Source organism: Sus scrofa, chromosome 15, assembly GCF_000003025.6.
Source record: "Sus scrofa isolate TJ Tabasco breed Duroc chromosome 15, Sscrofa11.1, whole genome shotgun sequence".
NCBI lineage: Eukaryota > Metazoa > Chordata > Mammalia > Artiodactyla > Suidae > Sus > Sus scrofa.
In genome coordinates this window covers 48,129,824-48,147,262 of record NC_010457.5, presented here as the reverse complement: position 1 = coordinate 48,147,262, position 17,439 = coordinate 48,129,824, and the positions used below count along the sequence as shown (strand labels likewise).

The 17,439-nt window shown below is 41.5% G+C and overlaps 2 protein-coding genes across 16 annotated transcripts in view; one reads left to right on the top strand and one right to left on the bottom strand.

Annotated features, from left to right (window-relative positions):
- The window catches only part of NSD3 (nuclear receptor binding SET domain protein 3), a 126,542-nt gene that overhangs the window by 98,411 nt on the left and 10,692 nt on the right, over positions 1–17,439 (bottom strand). For 3 of the 11 annotated variants that reach the window (XM_021075907.1, XM_021075910.1, XM_021075912.1), the window contains exon 1: positions 10,421–10,919. The exons of 1 other annotated variant lie outside the window; for it this stretch is intronic. The gene's annotated coding sequence lies outside the window, so the exon portion shown is untranslated. Of the gene's footprint in view, positions 1–10,420; positions 10,923–11,182; positions 11,520–17,439 lie in introns of those variants that run through there. 7 more of the 11 variants (XM_021075913.1, XM_021075915.1, XM_021075916.1 and 4 more) reach the window with 5 other exon arrangements.
- LETM2 (leucine zipper and EF-hand containing transmembrane protein 2) overlaps positions 14,834–17,439 on the top strand; it is a 21,785-nt gene continuing 19,179 nt past the window's right edge. For 2 of the 5 annotated variants that reach the window (XM_021075917.1, XM_021075918.1), the window contains exons 1-2: positions 14,834–15,339; positions 16,746–16,826. In XM_021075917.1, the coding sequence (XP_020931576.1) occupies positions 16,780–16,826 (47 nt within the window). In that variant the 5' untranslated portion in view covers positions 14,834–15,339; positions 16,746–16,779. The other 3 variants (XM_013984075.2, XM_005671770.3, XM_013984072.2) reach the window with 3 other exon arrangements.

Sequence of the window (17,439 nt, the reverse complement as noted above, 5' to 3'; positions counted from 1 at the left end):
GATAAGAACACAGGGCCTCAGTGCTAAAAAGTACGGCAAAGTAGGAATTTGAGTCTCCTTGACTCTTGCTCTACCTGCCACTGCTGCAGAGTTAAAAAATGTTTTGTTAACAACAACTTTCAGAGTGAAGGTCAATTATAACAACACAAACCTCTCAATAAAAAGAAAGCCAAACTTTTTATACAGTGACAAGTTTGCTATAGTTAATTATATAGGTATAGCACACTTTTTACAGAGATTTCCTAAAATAAGTTGTTTCTAAATAAAATCTGAATGACAAGAAAGGTATTTTAAACCACATACAACACTCACTCAATAAAGGCATCGTGATTGAACAGGAAAATTATTTTATAATTCAAAAAAATCTGCTATATATTTTATTTCATGAACTTAAACTTGTCATATTTTCTTAACACAGGAAATACAAGCATCTTATTTTTACTGATTTTTAAAATTTCATTCCATAAATGGATATAAAGTATGTATCAGTCAATTATATTTCAATAAAGCTGGAAATAAAAAATTTCAAAATAAATGATAGCAAGTATAAAGAAAAACATTTATCACATAAGTTGTGTTCTTATATACTAAGTACTACACTTTCAAAACCACAAATAAATGCAATTTTTAAAAACAAAGCTTTTTTGATATTGCTGGGAGTTTAAATTGGTTCAAACCTTTCTGGAAATGTTCTAAAATTGATTGTGATAATGGTTGCACAATTCTGTGAATATACTAAAAACCACTGCACTACACATTTTAAAAGAGTGAACTGTATGGTATGTGACTGTTTCTCAAGGAAACTGCTACTTAAACTGTTACTTAAAAAAGAAACCTTTCTGGAGATCAAATTGGAAATATGTGTCAAAAGCTTTTGAAATGTCTGTATCTGTGTTAAGCAATTCTACATCTCAGAATTTATTGTAACGAATAATCCAGTCATACAATTTTTAATATGTGAGAATGTTTGTTGAATTATAACACCTAAAAATTGTAAGCCGCCTAAAACATCAAAAGAATGGTAAACAGATACAGCACACTCATACGACGAAATTATATGTCCATTTTTAAATCACATTCTCAAAAAAATTATTTCACAATAAAGCAGGTTAAAAAATAATACTATGTACAAGTCCATTTTGTAAAAAAAAAAAAAAACCATACACACATAAGAAATAACAGTGGAAGGATACATATATGTTAATAAAATGTTAACTACAGTAACTTTCAGTTAGTAGGATTTCAGGTGATTTTAATCTTTGTTTTATCTGACCGTTTTTCAATTTTTTTTTCCAATTTCTCCACAATAAACAATCCTTTCATAACTTAAACATAATAAGTGTTATTTTTAAACTAGTAGCACTTTGAAAAGTACATATTTTTCACTAAAAAATAAAAACAAATAGGGCTGTGTTTTTTTGGGGGTATTGCTTGTGTATAATATCTTAATAGCTTAACCTCAATACCTTAATTTTGTCACCCAATAAAATAAATTCTAATGATCAAGGCTTAAGTGTACAGGTGATAAAAACACAAAAAACATGAAATAACCAAAAGCCTATTACCTCTACTTCATACACAAAGCCAAACTACCCAATTCAGTTTTAAATAACTACTGTATCAGGAGTTCCCGCCAGGGTGCAGCGGAAACAAATCCGACTAGGAACCATGATGTTTCCACTTCGATCCCTGGTCTCAATCAGTGGGTTAAGGATCCAGCATTGCAGTGAGCTGTGGTGTAGATTGCAGACATGGCTCGGATCTGATGTTACTATGGCTGTGGCGTAGGTCGGCAGCTGTAGCTCCAATTTGACACCTAGCCTGGGAACCTCCATGTGCCGAGGGTGTGGCCCTAAAAAGACAAAAAAAAAAAAAAAAAAAAAAAAAAAAAAAAAAAAAAAAAAAAAAGACAAAAAATAAATAACTACTATATCAAATCATAGTTGCTTCTACATCTATGGAAACTCAACATATGTGTTCATTTCAAGATTTAAAATAATTATTTCTCATCCTTGCAAGAGAAAAAAATCAGCAAAGGATATATTTAAACTTCACCCAGAATAAAGAACAACATTCTACTGAAATTCTAGGATTCAGCAAAGCATAGCAAGCTTCTCACCACAAACCAATAAGAAATACCATATTCTAATGTATCTCCATTCTGCAGCGATCATAAAAAACTTAAGACAGCTTAAAGTAACAAAATTAAATAACCAAAAAAGAGCTTTATGTATGTGGATGTGTTATTAAAATTCCTTCTCAAAGTCCACATGGCGGAGTTTTATGCAAATAGTCTGTATTTATCAGGCAGTCAGAGGGGGAAAAAAATTCAACTTTCTCTGCTATCAAAATTCTCAAAAGTCAACATTTAACCTTTCCATATATGTTAGAAAGCACTCTAGAAACATGTTAAAGTAGGTTTCTCCAGTTAAGAAAGAAATGTGGCTCATCTAGCTAACATGCAGAGGGTATGAATCAAGAGGGACCAAGGATGGACAGCAGAAATTGGCAACAATACCATATTGAATAAAACTATAATTGAATAAAATTTAAAAAAAAAAAAAAAAGAGGCACCAAGGGCAAAGAGTCAACATAGACTGCCGCTGCTGATTATGTCTCAGGTTATTTTGCTTTTTAGGGCTGCATCTGCGGCACATTGGAGTTCCCAGGCTAGGGGTCCAATTGGAGTGGCAGGTCCAATTGGCCTACACCACAGCCACAGTAATGCAGGATCCTTGACCCAGTGAGCAGGCCGGGGATCGAACCTGCATCCTTATGGATGCCAGTCGGGTTCATAACCCGCTGGGCCACAATGGGAACTTGCAGGATAATACTTTCTAAAAATGGTTATACTAATGTGAAGAGAGTCAAACTAGTTTTTGTAAATAAGATACTTAAGTTAGAAGACTACTGATACAGGCAAATATGACATTTTCTAAACAAAAGTCATTATCAGAGTTTGCATATAACATCTTAATCACTGAATCCCACCAAAAAGTGCAACAGAGATGAACTCTGAGTAATAACTTTGTAAAAATGGCATGATTCTTATAGGATCAGCATTAATTTTTGTTTCACATTCATTTTCTTCTTTAAAAAATTTTTTTTTGTTTCATATTCATTAATAAAACACCAAGATTTCAAATCACTAAATGACTATACTAAATGTTAGGGAATTTTTAAAAAAATCATCCAGGTAACAACAAATAAAAACCTTTTTTTTCTTTTTTGCCATTTCTTGGGCCGCTCCCGCGGCATATGGAGGTTCCCAGGCTAGGGGTCGAATCGGAGCTGTAGCCACCGGCCTACGCCAGAGCAACCTACACCACAGCTCATGGCAATGCCAGATCGTTAACCCACTGAGCAAGGGCAGGGATCGAACCCGCAACCTCATGGTTCCTAGTTGGATTCGTTAACCACTGCGCCACGACGGGAATTCCAATGTCTTTTTTTTTTTTTTTTTTTTTTCTCTTTTTGCCTTTTCTAGGGCTGCTCCTGCGGCATATGGAGGTTCCCAGGCTAGAGGTCTAATCAGAGCTTTTGCTTCCAGCCTATGCCACAGCCGCAGCCACGCGGGATCCGAGCCGCATCTGCAAACTACACCACAGCTCACAGCAATGCCAGATCCTTAACCCACTGAGCAAGGCCAGGGATTGAACCCGCAACCTCATGGTTCCTAGTCGGATTCGTTAACCACTGAGCCACGATGGGAACTCCTAAAAACTTTTTTGATAATGACAAATAAAAACCAGTAATTCAGTTTTTCACACATGCTGACCCCTCATGGTTAATCTTTCAGCTTACTTTTCAGTATAGTATTATCCTAAAGTCCATCTACTACCAAGGCAATACCAGTGAAACCAATGAGGCTGTCTCTGCAGCTTTTCTTAAAGGGTTTATTACCTGACTGAACCATGTTCGCTTTCTAATTATTTGTTTTTATGCTTTTCTTTATATGTCATATTTAGGTTTTATGCTTTTTTTTAATATGTCATGTTTTACAATTTAAAAGTTTTTAAAACAAACCTTTTTTTAATGGTTTGTTTTTTACGCACAGCTTTATGACTCCAAAGAGAGTCTTAAGAAATTATTAGTAACACAAGACTCGCTAGACATAACACCGTCTTGGCAATGGCAAAAATGCCACGAGGCAAGCCTTCATGTGAGATTTCTTAATTTGCTGAATCTCAAATTAATTTGTTGAACTAAATTTTGTTTTACCCACAAAATACCAGGAAGTCACACAATGCCTAAATTTAAAATACCTATTTATGGAGTTCCTGTCGTGGCTCATTGGTTAGGGAACCCAACTAGCATCCATGAGGACTTGGGTTCGATCGATCCCCAGCCTCAATCACTGACCTCGATCAGTGGGTTAAGGACCTGGCATTGCCGTGAGCTGTGGTGTCGGTCACAGACGTGGCTCTGATCCATTATGGCTACGACTGTGGCGGGCAGTTTCAGCTCCGATTCGACCCCTGGCCTGGGAACGTCCATATGCCTCAGGTGTGGCCCTAAAAAGACCAAAAAAAAAAAACAAAAAACCCCAACAACAAAAAAACCTACTTATTTAAACTGAGTTGAATGATTCTTGCACTTTCCAACTTCACACACATACACACACATTGAGTTACCATGTGGATATTCTATCAAACATCTCAGGTATCACGAAAGTGCAAGGTATTATTAGATATTAATTCATATATGTATATGGTTAAAATGAAAACCATATGAATATAAAATTTTTTTCATTTTCCTCTTCACTTTATCCTCAATATAGTCCTAAATCTATATTGAAAAAACTGTATGATGAAAAAGGGAACCTAGTAGGAAAAAAACGATCTCATTGTAGATCAGTCAATGATAATACAGATCCACATCTAAAAATAAGCCAAGAATCATTTATCAAAGAGGTTTTAAAACTCAAAATCTTGTCAATAAGCAGTTGTACTTTAGGAATAACAACACACATCCATCTAGTAAAAACTGAACATTCTCTAAATCATAAAACCTTAAATATGTCTTTTTCTTTCTTTTCATGCCACCCTGTATTGGTGCAACATAGCACAGAAGTGTTTAAGAGTACTTACTAAGTAGTACTGTCAATAATAAAAACAACCCACAAATAAAACAAAAAACCAAAAGCCTCTGAGTATTTAACAAATGTGTTAGGTAGTATAATCACTTTCTTAAATTTACCTTAATTAGCATTTATTAAAGATTAGCCTGCAGAAATAAAGCTCTCCGTTCATTTAAAAATTCAAATGCTGGACATGTTGTTGTTTATTAACAAAGTAATAAATCATCTTAGTTGCACTTTCAAAAAATAATAGACCCTTTTTTTTTTTTTTTTTTTTTTTTTTTGTCTTTTGTCTTTTTGTTGTTGTTGTTGTTGCTATTTCTTGGGCCGCTCCCGCGGCATATGGAGATTCCCAGGCTAGGGGTTGAATCGAGCTGTAGCCACCAGCCTACGCCAGAGCCACAGCAACGCGGGATCCGAGCCGCGTCTGCAACCTACACCACAGCTCACGGCAACGCCGGATCTTTAACCCACTGAGCAAGGGCAGGGACCGAACCCGCGACCTCATGGTTCCTAGTCGGATTCGTTAACCACTGCGCCACGACGGGAACTCCAGACCCTTTTTTAAGTAAAAATAAAAACAGCATTGCACCAAAAAAACAGATTTTGTGGATACCTAATTCTAAACACTTAAGAAGCTTTAATGATTTTAATTTTTTAAGTGTCTAAAACAGAATTCTTTGTTTTAAAAGAACTCAAAGAATAAGTATCCATGGTTACTAATTTTCTTCTTGATAGTAAAAAGTAACTAAAAATAATCACAAAAAAGTAGTCACTGGTACCTAAGATTTTTAAAAACTTGTTTCAATTAAGTATTTTTTTAAAACTCACCAGTGGCTCAATTTTCTTTCCAAGTTCTTTTCCAGGATCATGATGAACCTCTTATCTTTTTATTTCACCAATAATTTTATTAAAACAGGAAAAATTCTGCCAAAACCACTGTACTATCCAAACGCAAATTTTAAGATACATGGACAAGATTCCTTTATGTAGGTAAAAATACTTGTGTATATGTTGTATGTACAACATGGTGAACAAAGAATGGAAAAAGAGAAGCAAGAGCCTTTGCCTAATTGCAACTTAATCCCCTCATGCTCATTATACTAAATGTGCCTAAACTTGAGTAGCCCCTCACCTTCAGCTCTCATAGAAAGTGCAGATACTGTCATAATAATGAAATAATGTGATGTGGTATAAAGTTGGGTAATAGGTTTGTCATCAAAGCCTTGGACTTAACTTCTTGGGGTCTCGGTGATTTCTCTAATAAAATAAAGTAGTTGGACTCTACCTCTTCTATTTAAATAATTATTAGGCACTTAATTCAGGACCTGCTGTATTATTTATAATAGCAAAAACCTGATAGCAACTTAATATTAATCAATATTCCAAATAATGGAATACTATATGATCCTTTAAAAAGCTATAAACCCATATGTGTTCATTTAAAAGGATGTCCCAGGTAACTATTAAAAACAAAAACTCAGAGTTCCCATTGTGGCTCAGAGGGTTAAGACATATTATCCACAAGGATGCAGGTTCAATCCCTGGCCTGGCTCAGTGGGTTAAGGATAAGGCATTGCCGCAAGTTGTGGCATAAGTCACAGATGCAGCTCGTATCCAGCACTGCTGTGGTGTAGGCTAGCAGCTGGAGCTCCAATTCGACCCCTAGCCTGGGAACTTCCATATGCCACAGGTGCGGCCCTAAAATGAAAGAAAGAAAAAGAGAGAAAGAGAGAAAGAAACAAAAATGCATATAATATGACCCAATTTGTATTTTAAGAGACATGTACATATATATGTACAGAATTTTCTAGGAGGACACACAAGAAACTTCAAAATGGTTATTAATGGAGAACAGGATGTTCACTTTAAAAAAAAAAAACTCATTGCTTTTTACAATATTTTTAAAATTTTTAAATAATAAACATGTACTATTTTATGAATTTTTAAAAGAAAGTAAAAGTAAACGTCTGCTGGTCCAAGTTTTATAATTAGAAAAGACCTGGGTTCATATATTGGTTTTGCTGTTTACCATCTCTGTGATGTTAAGATGTTTAGCCTCAATTTCTCCATCTGTGAAAAGGACGTAATAGTACTAACCCCACATAACTGTCGGGAGGATAAAAGGAAATCATCCATATAAGGCACTCAGCGTAGCACACTGTAAGAGGGCAACAACTATTAGCAGGTATTACTATCATTATTATAAACATCATTATAAATTCCAGAAACTGAGTGTTTTTAGAATCAGACAATTGACTCAAGACATTGACAGTTCATTCAAGGATGACCAACCCTAAAGGCAACCAATTTCCTTTACCCGAAACTCATTCAATCTGATCAGTATAAGAAAGAGCATATCTATTTAATTAAAGTTAAAAAAAAAAAAAAAAAAAGAAAGCTATCCTAAGTAACACGTAAGCTGACGGACATGATAATCAGAGCAAAGTCCGGGTTTAATTAAGTATCATCTAACTAGAATAGCCTTTTTCATTCAATGACTACTAGCCAAGGAACCTGAATACTGAGGTTCTTTGGGCAGGTGAACTTTATCTCTACAAAATGCTGAATACATAGGAATATTCCTTTTTTTTTTTTTTTTTTTTTTTTTAGTAATTCAAGCTTCCAATAGTCTTATTTTAATATACAATTTCTCATTTTCCTAAAAATGTGTGGCACTGATAGTTCACTTACAAATTAATTACAAATAACATGTCAATTAAGCAAGAGATATAAAAATGAAATCTCCATAAATTCCAAAAAAGCAGACTGAATGGCTTTTGGGGGGGCACACCTGTGGCATATGGAGATTCTCACGCTAGGAGTCAAATCAGAGATGTAGCCGCTGGCCTACAACACAGCCACAGCAATGCCAGACCAGGGCAGTGTCTGCAACTTAAACCACAGCTGACAGCAACATCGGATCCTTAACCCTGAGCGAGGCCAGGGGTCAAACCTGTGTACTCACAAATGCTAGTCAGATTCATTTCTGCTGAGCCACAACGGGAACTCCTGAAGGGCTTTTTTGAATGGAACTTTTCCTGTCTATGACCATACCACCCTGAACGTGCCCGATCTCATCTGAATGGAACTTTTCCTCCTAAGATTTTTTTAAAATTCAGGATGAATATTATCAAATCAAAATACTCCAAGTTGTAAATCTGACCTCTATACTAAAAGTACTCTCTCAAAGTAACATTCTAACAATATTCAATTTAATTTTTTCAATAGATCAAGAACACATCCTAAACTTCTATATGACAACCTCAAAGAATGATGCATTGATAGATTACATCAATATGTAGTACAACTGGTTTGAGTCCATCATATTACAATTTAAGAAGCTTTTCTGGTATTAGAGAAGAGTTTCAATATCAATATGATGGATTAAAGTTTGGATTACCCCAATTACAAGTATAAAACAAAAACAAAAGGTCATACACATTTATTCCTTTTCAATATGAAAATAAAATAGGCCCCACTTAATTTATATCCTCTAAGTTTTTAGTATTTAAACCTTTAGAATAGTAACTGTTTCAAGCATACAAGTAGATATATTTGAATACATTGAAGAGTTACTGTAGCTTTCCCAAGAGTGACCTGAAGTTCTCACCAAAAAACCCTGGCACCTAAATATTCCTCTAGGCACTGCATGTCTGCTTCATAGATCATTGCACTGTGCTGAACTGACATTTGGAAATTGTATTGAGCTGGATATGTGAAAGCAAAGGGAAGGGATGGAAGACAGTTTATTTTAAAAATGAAAACACTTCTTAACACACCCATCGCCTATAAGCAAGAGATATCAGAAACACCATTTTAAAATACACACATTTCTAATTTTCCAGCATTCAAAATGTAGCAAGCAGATACTCCACCAGAGCAGATCTTTCTACCCCCTCTCTCCCTCACACAGTGCTTTGCCAAGAGCACAATCCCAAGTAAAATAATCCAGGCAATTTCCTTGTTTACCTAAAGAATTGCAGAAAACATGTTGACTGCCTCTGAGGCTTCTGAAACAAATGGATTTTCAATATTTAAAAGACTTTTTATGATCATGTTTGAAATAAGATAGTACTGATTTCTTCAGCTAGTAAAAAAAATATATAATTTTAACTTTATAGAAAGGGTTAAATTTTACACTGCCGTTCATTAGCATGCCTTGTTTGCAACCAGAAGGAAGAGGGAAAAGGAGGCGGGGGTGGGGGGGGAGCAGCAAAACACACAAGATGGAAAACATTACCACCTCCTTGGTGGTTATGAACAATTTTAAATGACCCCAAGATGGAAGGGAAGAGTTTACAAATAGAAAGAAAGGGAGTTAACAATCTGAACTGGCTCCTTCCAGATTCACACTGATGTCAGAGAGAAGAAGGAATTTATTTACACTGCAGTGCCTGGCAGCAAACATGGCTGCCCCTGCCCCCTTTAAATCTGAAGAGTCTTCACTCCCTCACCAAAACCATCAAATTATGGCCATGTCTCTCCCCGTCTCTCCCCATTACACTAACACGTCTCCTCCTCCCTCAAAGCAGTAAAACCCACACCTCTCCGTTTCACAACATCATAACCACCAGCTTCTCTATTCTCTCACCCTGAAAGAAAAGGCACAGAATACACACAAATATAGGAACAAAAGGCTTTCCCTTCCTAACACTTTAACAACCCCCTTCCCCTTCTTTTCCTCTCTCTCTGTGACGCTTGATCCATAGTTCTCATCCTTCTCAACATTCAGTTAATTTCCTTCCCTATAACCCAAACCTGGGTCTCCCACTTTCCTAAGTCTATTTCCTATTTTCCCCTTACATCCTGTCTCAATCATTACTTATCCTTTTCTCCTAATCCACCTTTTCCTCCACTTCCATTCCCCCGCGTCTCCCTTAAGGCCCCATCTCTCCATCAAATTCTATATCCTTCCCCCAGACTCTTCTAGTTCCCATACTCCACCCCCAAACCTGCCTTTCTCAGACCGCCCAGGTCTCTAATCTCCAAACCTTAACTCTTCTCCTCTTTCCCTGCCCCTCCCCCGTTCCATCTTTATCCCCGCCCCCATCCCACCTCTACTCCCAATTCTCAGCTCAGCGCCACTCCATCCTTCATCCCAATCCAATCCCCCGTGCCCCACCTCCCAAGCCCCTCCACGCCCTCCACCTTGCCCCATCCTTCCAGACTCCCCTCTAATCCTTTCAGGCCACCAGCCAGTCCTCCGACCCCTGCTTAGGTGTTTCTCCCCACCCGGGTCCCATCCCTATGTCGCCCCCATTCGTCGTCCCCTTCTCAGCCCTTCCTTCCAAAACACACACACGCGCACACACACACACACGCACTCACTCACTTTACCTTCAGCTTGTTCCATTCTAACCCCCCGGCCGTGTCAGTACGATCACAGGAGAGACACGGAGGCCCGGAGTGGGGCTGGGGTGCGGGCAGCCGCCGGGGCCGCGGGAGGAGGAGGCGGAACCAAACTAGGCCGCATGAAATCCCCGGGCTAGATTTCCCCCGCGCCGGACGCCTCTGCCATGGCGGCCGGCACCGAGGAGGGCCACGGCCGGGCCAGGCTGGGCTGGGCGCGCAGCGAGAGTAGGAAGACTGTGGGCGGTGGGGTGGGCTGGGGAGCCGAAGGGATGGGGGTCGCCGCGCAGCTGCAGCTGCCAGAGACCAGCCCGTGGCTGGCGGCCGGGCCGGGACAGCAGGGTCCTGGTCCGTGGGGTTCGACTCGGTCTCGTACGCCTCTCCGCGGCTACCAGTGGACAGTCCCCCTCCGCCTCCGCCTCCGTCCTGGCCGCCGCCGCCCGCTCCCGCCGCCGCTGCCGCCGCGCACAAAGCCCCCCCACCCAGACTCTCCGGCGCCGCCGCCAAATCCTCAGCGGCTCATTGGCTGCCGGCCGCGGCGCCTGCCGGGAAATGCAGTCCCGGGCTTGGGGCGCAGGAGGAGGAAGGAGGAAGACGCAGGCTTGTCAGCGGGCGAGAGGAGGGGTGGGGGGAGAGCCAGAAACGCGAGCTACTGGGCAGAGTCTAGACGAGAAGTGAGACCGCAGGCGATAAAGGCACAGAGACAGGAAGGCATGATGCGGAGGAAAGTGAAAAACAAAACAAACCTACAAGATAGGAGAGAGACTGGGCCTGTGAGGCAAAATTGTGCCCGTGCGTGTTCTTTGATGCTTATGAAATAACAGCACATGCCAGGCACCAGATGGGACTCCTCAGGGTGACACTGCGATGCCATCTCTAGACGTTTGAAATACCCTACGAACGGGCGCCCGGTTAAAATGACCGGGAAGTGGACAGCGATTTCTATGCCTCCCTGGCTGTCTCCCGCCCGACAGCTGTCGCAGAGGAGCTCGCGGTTCCACCCGGCTCTGCGTCTGGAAGCCGTGGCAGCGGTTCAGACCGGAGTCCGGGGGGACAACCCCTGATGGCAGGCTCCTCGGACTCCTCCCTGGCAGGCCCCGGGCCCCGCAAGCCTTCTTCCTGCTTGCTCTGCTGGCCCAGAGGCTTGTGGGTAACAGGGGAAGGCAGCGCCGCCCGCACCCCGACCCTGAGGGACCTGGCGGGCTCCCGGCCCGTCACGTGCTAGGCCCTCCGCTCCTCGCTGCCAGACCTCGGCTTCGAGGGATGTGAGGGCATTTGTCCTAGACAGAGCTGACGCATGCCAGGATGACAGGAGGGAGCGGGAGTCAAAATTCTCTGTAACCCTATATCCCGCCCCATTTTAGGAAACGCAAGTGAAACAATAGAAGGTCCCGAGTGTGTGACACAGTAAACTAGTCATGCCGGAGCGTGCCGATTTGGTAATATTTCCTGGGGCCTGGTGATAATGACTTAGGACGTTGCAGCTCAGAGATAGGAACGTACAAAGGAACCACAGGCAGAGATCAGAGGAAACCAATATTCCGTTCTGAGAAGAGTAAAATTGATCACCCTAGACGTTATACTCGCCATCGATGTCACAGTGCTGGATCTATTTGGTAACTTTGGGGGCATTTCCTGCAATTTTTATCTTTAAATACCACTTAAACAAGAAATTTAAAGATTCCTACAGATCAGTTATTTTCGTGATTACTAATTATGCATTCGTTCTTTAAAAAACTGTTAATGATACTATTGTTGATATTCATAATTAAGCATTCCCTTACTTTTTTTTTTTTTTTCTCTCTCTCTTTACTGGCAGCCCCTGCAGCATATGGATGTTCCCGGGCCAGGGGTGGAAAGGGAGCTGCAGCTGAGACCTAGCCACAGCCACAACCACAACCACAACCACGGCAACACTGGATACCCTCGGCATCTTTGACCTACGCTAGCATGCAGCACAAGGAAGATACTTAACCCACTAAGGAGACCAGGGATGGAACCCAAACTCTCACAGAAGCAACGTGGGGGTCCCTAAACTGCTGGGGCACAATGGGAACTCCCCCATTACTATTAATCGTTAACTCTTTCTAAACCTATACTTGAGTGGTTCCTATGGTTGTGCTACAAAAGTTAAAGAAATCAATAAAAAGCACATTTTTGTTTGTTTTCAATGTCTTTTTTAACACAGAGATCTCTAAAGGATCTCTGAGCTTATTTCAAGTGTTTGACTCTATCTCCTGGAAAGAGAGGTTAAATTGGTCATTTTTCTTTCCTGTGATCCTTTCTACTGCCATCCTTCTTTCCCACCTTCCTGTATCCTCCTTGCTTTGTTGATAAGCTGTTTCCTTGGTCTGACATCTGGATTTTTCCCCTTGAGGAGACTATGGTAAATTATTTCCAGGGATTTTATTTTAAACTGCTTCTAAAGCTATGCTGACAAGAGTTTAAAATTAAATTTAAGGAAAGTAAATGCATGGTCTCGTCCTGCATAACATATACATTGTTAATAATATTTGATCTGGAGCTGTATTTAGGGGACTGGCCATTAAAAATAATAATTTAAATTTTTAGTGTCTTAAGAGGTTCAGATCATGCTTTCTCCATAGAAAGTGAGAAAAGCTTCCCCCCGCCTCCGGTCACACCTTGCATATGGAATTTCCTAGGCTAAGGGTGGAATCACAGCTGCAGCTGAAGGCCTATACTACAGCCATGGCAACGCCAGATCCACAGGTGTAGTTGTGTCTGGACCTACACTGCAGCTCAGGGCAATGATGGATTCTTAACCCACTGAGTAGGGCCAGGGATTGAACCCAAATCCTCATGGATACTAATCGGGTTTATTACTGCTGAGCCACATTGGGAGCTCTGCAGTTTCTTAAGACAGTAATCTAATACAATTCTCAGGGCTCAGCTTAGGGAGGAAAAAAAAGTTTTTCTCTTCTGAAGATTATATTCAAAAACTCATTACATGATAAATCACTTATCCTGAAAGTCAAAAAAATCACCAGGACTGATAACAAGAGAAGGCAACATTGCTTTGAACTAATGGATTTCAATAAGAAAGACTCTTTATTTTTTCCTTTTTGTCTTTTTAGGGCCACACTGGCGGCATATGTAGGTTCCCAGGCTGGGGTCTAATCAGAGGTACAGCTGCCATCCTACACCACAGCCACAGTGACACCAGATCCCAGCTAGATTTGTGACCTACACCACAGCTCATAGCAACACCAGATCCTTAATCTGCTGAGTGAGGCCAGGGATTGAACACACAACCTCATGGTTCCTAGTCAGATTCGTTTCTGCTGTGCCACGATGGAAACTCCCAAAAAGTAAGATTCTTAACCTTTCTCCTTTTAAAATAGGATTGCTGACATATGGCCATGGTAGAAAATCTAGCTCATCTTTCAAATACTGGGCTTGGAATTATTCATCTGGTTTATGAATACTTAATGATTTTCACTGTGTCTGGTTGTAAATGAATACAATGCATGAATAAGAATATTTCCCGGTATAAAATGTCTCCCAGGGATCTGAGAGGAATATTTTTGCATCTTTTATGATCTTTTCCAGAAAAGTACATATACATGATAGTGCAGTGATTAATTTATGAAATTAATGTGAAAATTATACCTACCTAGCCTTTTAGAGCTCAAAATTTACCATTGGGAATTTTCAAAGAAAGAAAGGTAAGGAGACCAAAGCTTTGTAAATAGATGTGTTAATTCTGGTAAACACAGAAGGTGAAGCCTCTGTGTGGAAAGTTGGGCATCAGACGTGCACAAAGGGCCCTCTAGTGGCCAAACTGTAAAGTTTGGCCTATTTAACATAGTCGATACTTTTGGTCATTAGCTGAAAAATGCTTTGTGGATTAAAAGCTGTCTGTATCATACTTTCCCTTAAAAAAAAAAAAAAAAAAAGCTGTCTGCATTTTTAAATGTGCAGCCCAGATGAGTAAAGTCTGTGGTCAGGCACATATTAAGAGAAATATTCTCCGTGTGAAAGCAATTCCTTGCTGTCTGGTGTTAAAGTAGACCACCAAAAATTTTTTTTCCTCCTAGAGCCAGATGAAATGGATAAGTAGAGATAATTGGGGGGCGAGAACATTTTTAGATCTTTTCCTTTTCCAGAAGGCCCAGTTACCCATCCTAAGAACTGAAGTGCTATGTTACTGCACGGCTACTATATATACTTTTTCTTTTTTACATGTTATTTTGAGATTTCTACAGAAACTACTGATCATAATAACTTAGAACATTTATAAAGAAATTTTTAGTGGAATTCAGACTTCCATACGAAGACTTCACAGCACTCCAGTTTGGGGCCCTGAAGATAGGAGAGGGATGTTTTTCTTAACCATTCCCGCCCTTTCTGCCACTCCCTCTCCCCACTTCTTTCCCTGCCGCCCACCCCTCCCCGCAGTTGCGGAGTTGGAAGGTGGGGTGAATATAGCAAAGTGATGTAATTCGTACTCCGAGATTGTTACCATGGCGACTATCAGACATATTATGCTATCGATAGGGTAAAAGCTTCTTTAATCCGGCCTCCAAGGAAGGGTTTTGGAGGTGGGAGTCCACAGCCTACAAAATGTGGACAAGACCGTTGAGCGCGCCCGCCCTCCGCCCAGCATAGACACTCCTTAAACTAAACCCAGTAAAGGAGTCCTTTGGCGGGTGGAACCAGACCTTGCGGTCCCCTGGGATGCCTACGCGAAGGACGACCTCGCGCCCCAGAATCTCAGAGCTCATTGGTGGGTGGTGTCGTCACTCAGAGTGACGTAACGGATGAGGAAAGAGGTGGAGCCATAGATAGGGCTTCGGGCCCTTCTAGCTGGGGCAGCTGGGGGAGGAGGGGAATTGGGAAGGCACTGGAGGACTGAGGCAGCCGTTCCCGGGAGCCGGCCGGAGGAGGTAGGGTGGGCGGGTCAAGTCCTTAAGCTGTTGCTTGGTGGACCGCGCCTGCCTGTTTTCCTCCAGAGCCCACTCCCTCCACATCCTGCTCCTCCCATCAGCGCTCTGATTTTCCCGACAGTTTCCAGTCCCCACCCAGCGCTCTCCTCAGCCCCTGACCTCGGCTCTCCGCCCCCGCCCCCAACTTTCCATCCCTGCTCTTTCCGTGCTTCGCTTCCTCGTTATCTTACGTACCCTGCGCCCGGCTTCTCCTCGCCTTCCTTCCAAAAAGCAGGATTGCCAAGGCCAGTGCCTGCACCACCCCCGATCCAAAAAACAAAGACCCCCCCCCCAACCTCCGACCCCACCACAGCAAACACAGTCCACTAACGCACAACGCGCACAAAAGCCATCGGCTGGGAAAGCGTAGGGAGCGTTCTGCCCCGACGTCGTCGAGAATCGGAGGCAAAGGTAACCGGGAGAGCCCGGGATCCGGGCGAGAGGGCGCCGCGGCGAGAAGGCGCAGGTGGGCCTGGCCTCCCGGCCCCGCCCCGATTCTGCCCCAACCCCGCCCCGGCTCTCCCGGGAAGTGGTTGCATTCGGTCCTGGCTGAGAGTGCCCCCGGCCGAAACTAGATTAACCGCCGGATGGGGTCTGGTCTCTCTCCAGCAGGAGACCACCCGCCCTTAGTCTGGGTTCAGATATTTCAAGGTATTATTTAAATTGTTCAAAATGTCAGCTCTGTGGATGAGATTTCCCTCCTGGAGAGACTTGTACTCCTTTCCCAGCTTCAGGAAAACGGGCTGACGCTGTGAGATACTAAAGTTCTTTCTCCATCCTATGGCTGAAAAGCGCCATAGTATGGACAAAGATTTTGGTAAAGCTTATTTAAAGGTCGGTTTGGGCTCTTTGGAGAATCACTAGCTCAGGACACCTGTTCATCTCCATTCAAATTCTTAGTAGGTACTATGTATATTTTCAATATTATGAAAACGAGTACTTTCGGCAGCTATCGAGTACTGGCGGCAGCTTGGCCAGGTGGGGGAAAAAACTACTGAAAACAAACCCAGGCTGTTTACTGTCTACCTGTATTTTTAAGCTACAAATAAGTGTGTCTTGATTAGCTTCTTCAACAGTTGGCAGACATTCAAGTGAATTATTGAGTGCTATTGACCAGATATCAAAATGTCTTTGAAGACCCTATCATCACCAGCATCATCATATTAGAGATCATTTCTATTTGTGGAGGTCTTAAAGTCCCATTCTCAAATTCGTGATTATAGGAAATGAACTTGAGGGAGATTTGACACCTTGAATAGAATATGCAGAGTTTCTACCCTTGCGATAGTTAAAAACATTTAAATCCTACTCTCTGTATAATCGATGTTTTTAAAGTACTGAATTGTTTACTTACTCCTTCTGCCTAGATCCCTATGTTAACTCATCGAGACAAATATAACTATGGCCTTCTACAGTTATAAAACAGTCTTAGCTATTGCTGGAGCAAGGTAAGCCTTGGAATTAACCCCTCCCTGATTTTTTTTTTCTTCTTTTTGGGCCACACACTCAGCATGGAAGTTCCCAGGCTAGGGGTTGAATCAGAGTTGTAGCTGCTGGCCTACACCACAGCCACAGCAACATGGGCTCTGAGCCACATCTGCAACCTACACCACAGCTCATGGCAACACCAATCCCCAACTCACTGAGGGAGGCCAGAGAACGAATCCACATCCTCATGGATACTAGTCAGATTCGTTTCCCTTGTGCCACAACAGGAACTCAGGTATCCTCCCCCCAATTTATATGAACTCTATGCTTCTAGATGGAAAAGGTAGATATAAAAGGATAGACTTAGTGCGCAATTAAAGCTTTGTTGGTTTTAACTCTGTTGATTTTTAGGAAGCTAACGTTTTAATGTATTTAAATTTTTACCCCAGATTTTCTATATGCTTTAGAACTCAGGCTGAGTAATTTTGTACAAGTGTGGTACAGGTAAGATAGAAGATGTAATGGTTTTAGAATGACGCCTTTGTAATGATGAATGTTGCATGAGACCCTTTGATGTAAAAAGGAGAAAAATGCTGGCCAATAAGCCAATCCTAAGACACATACTTGCCCCAC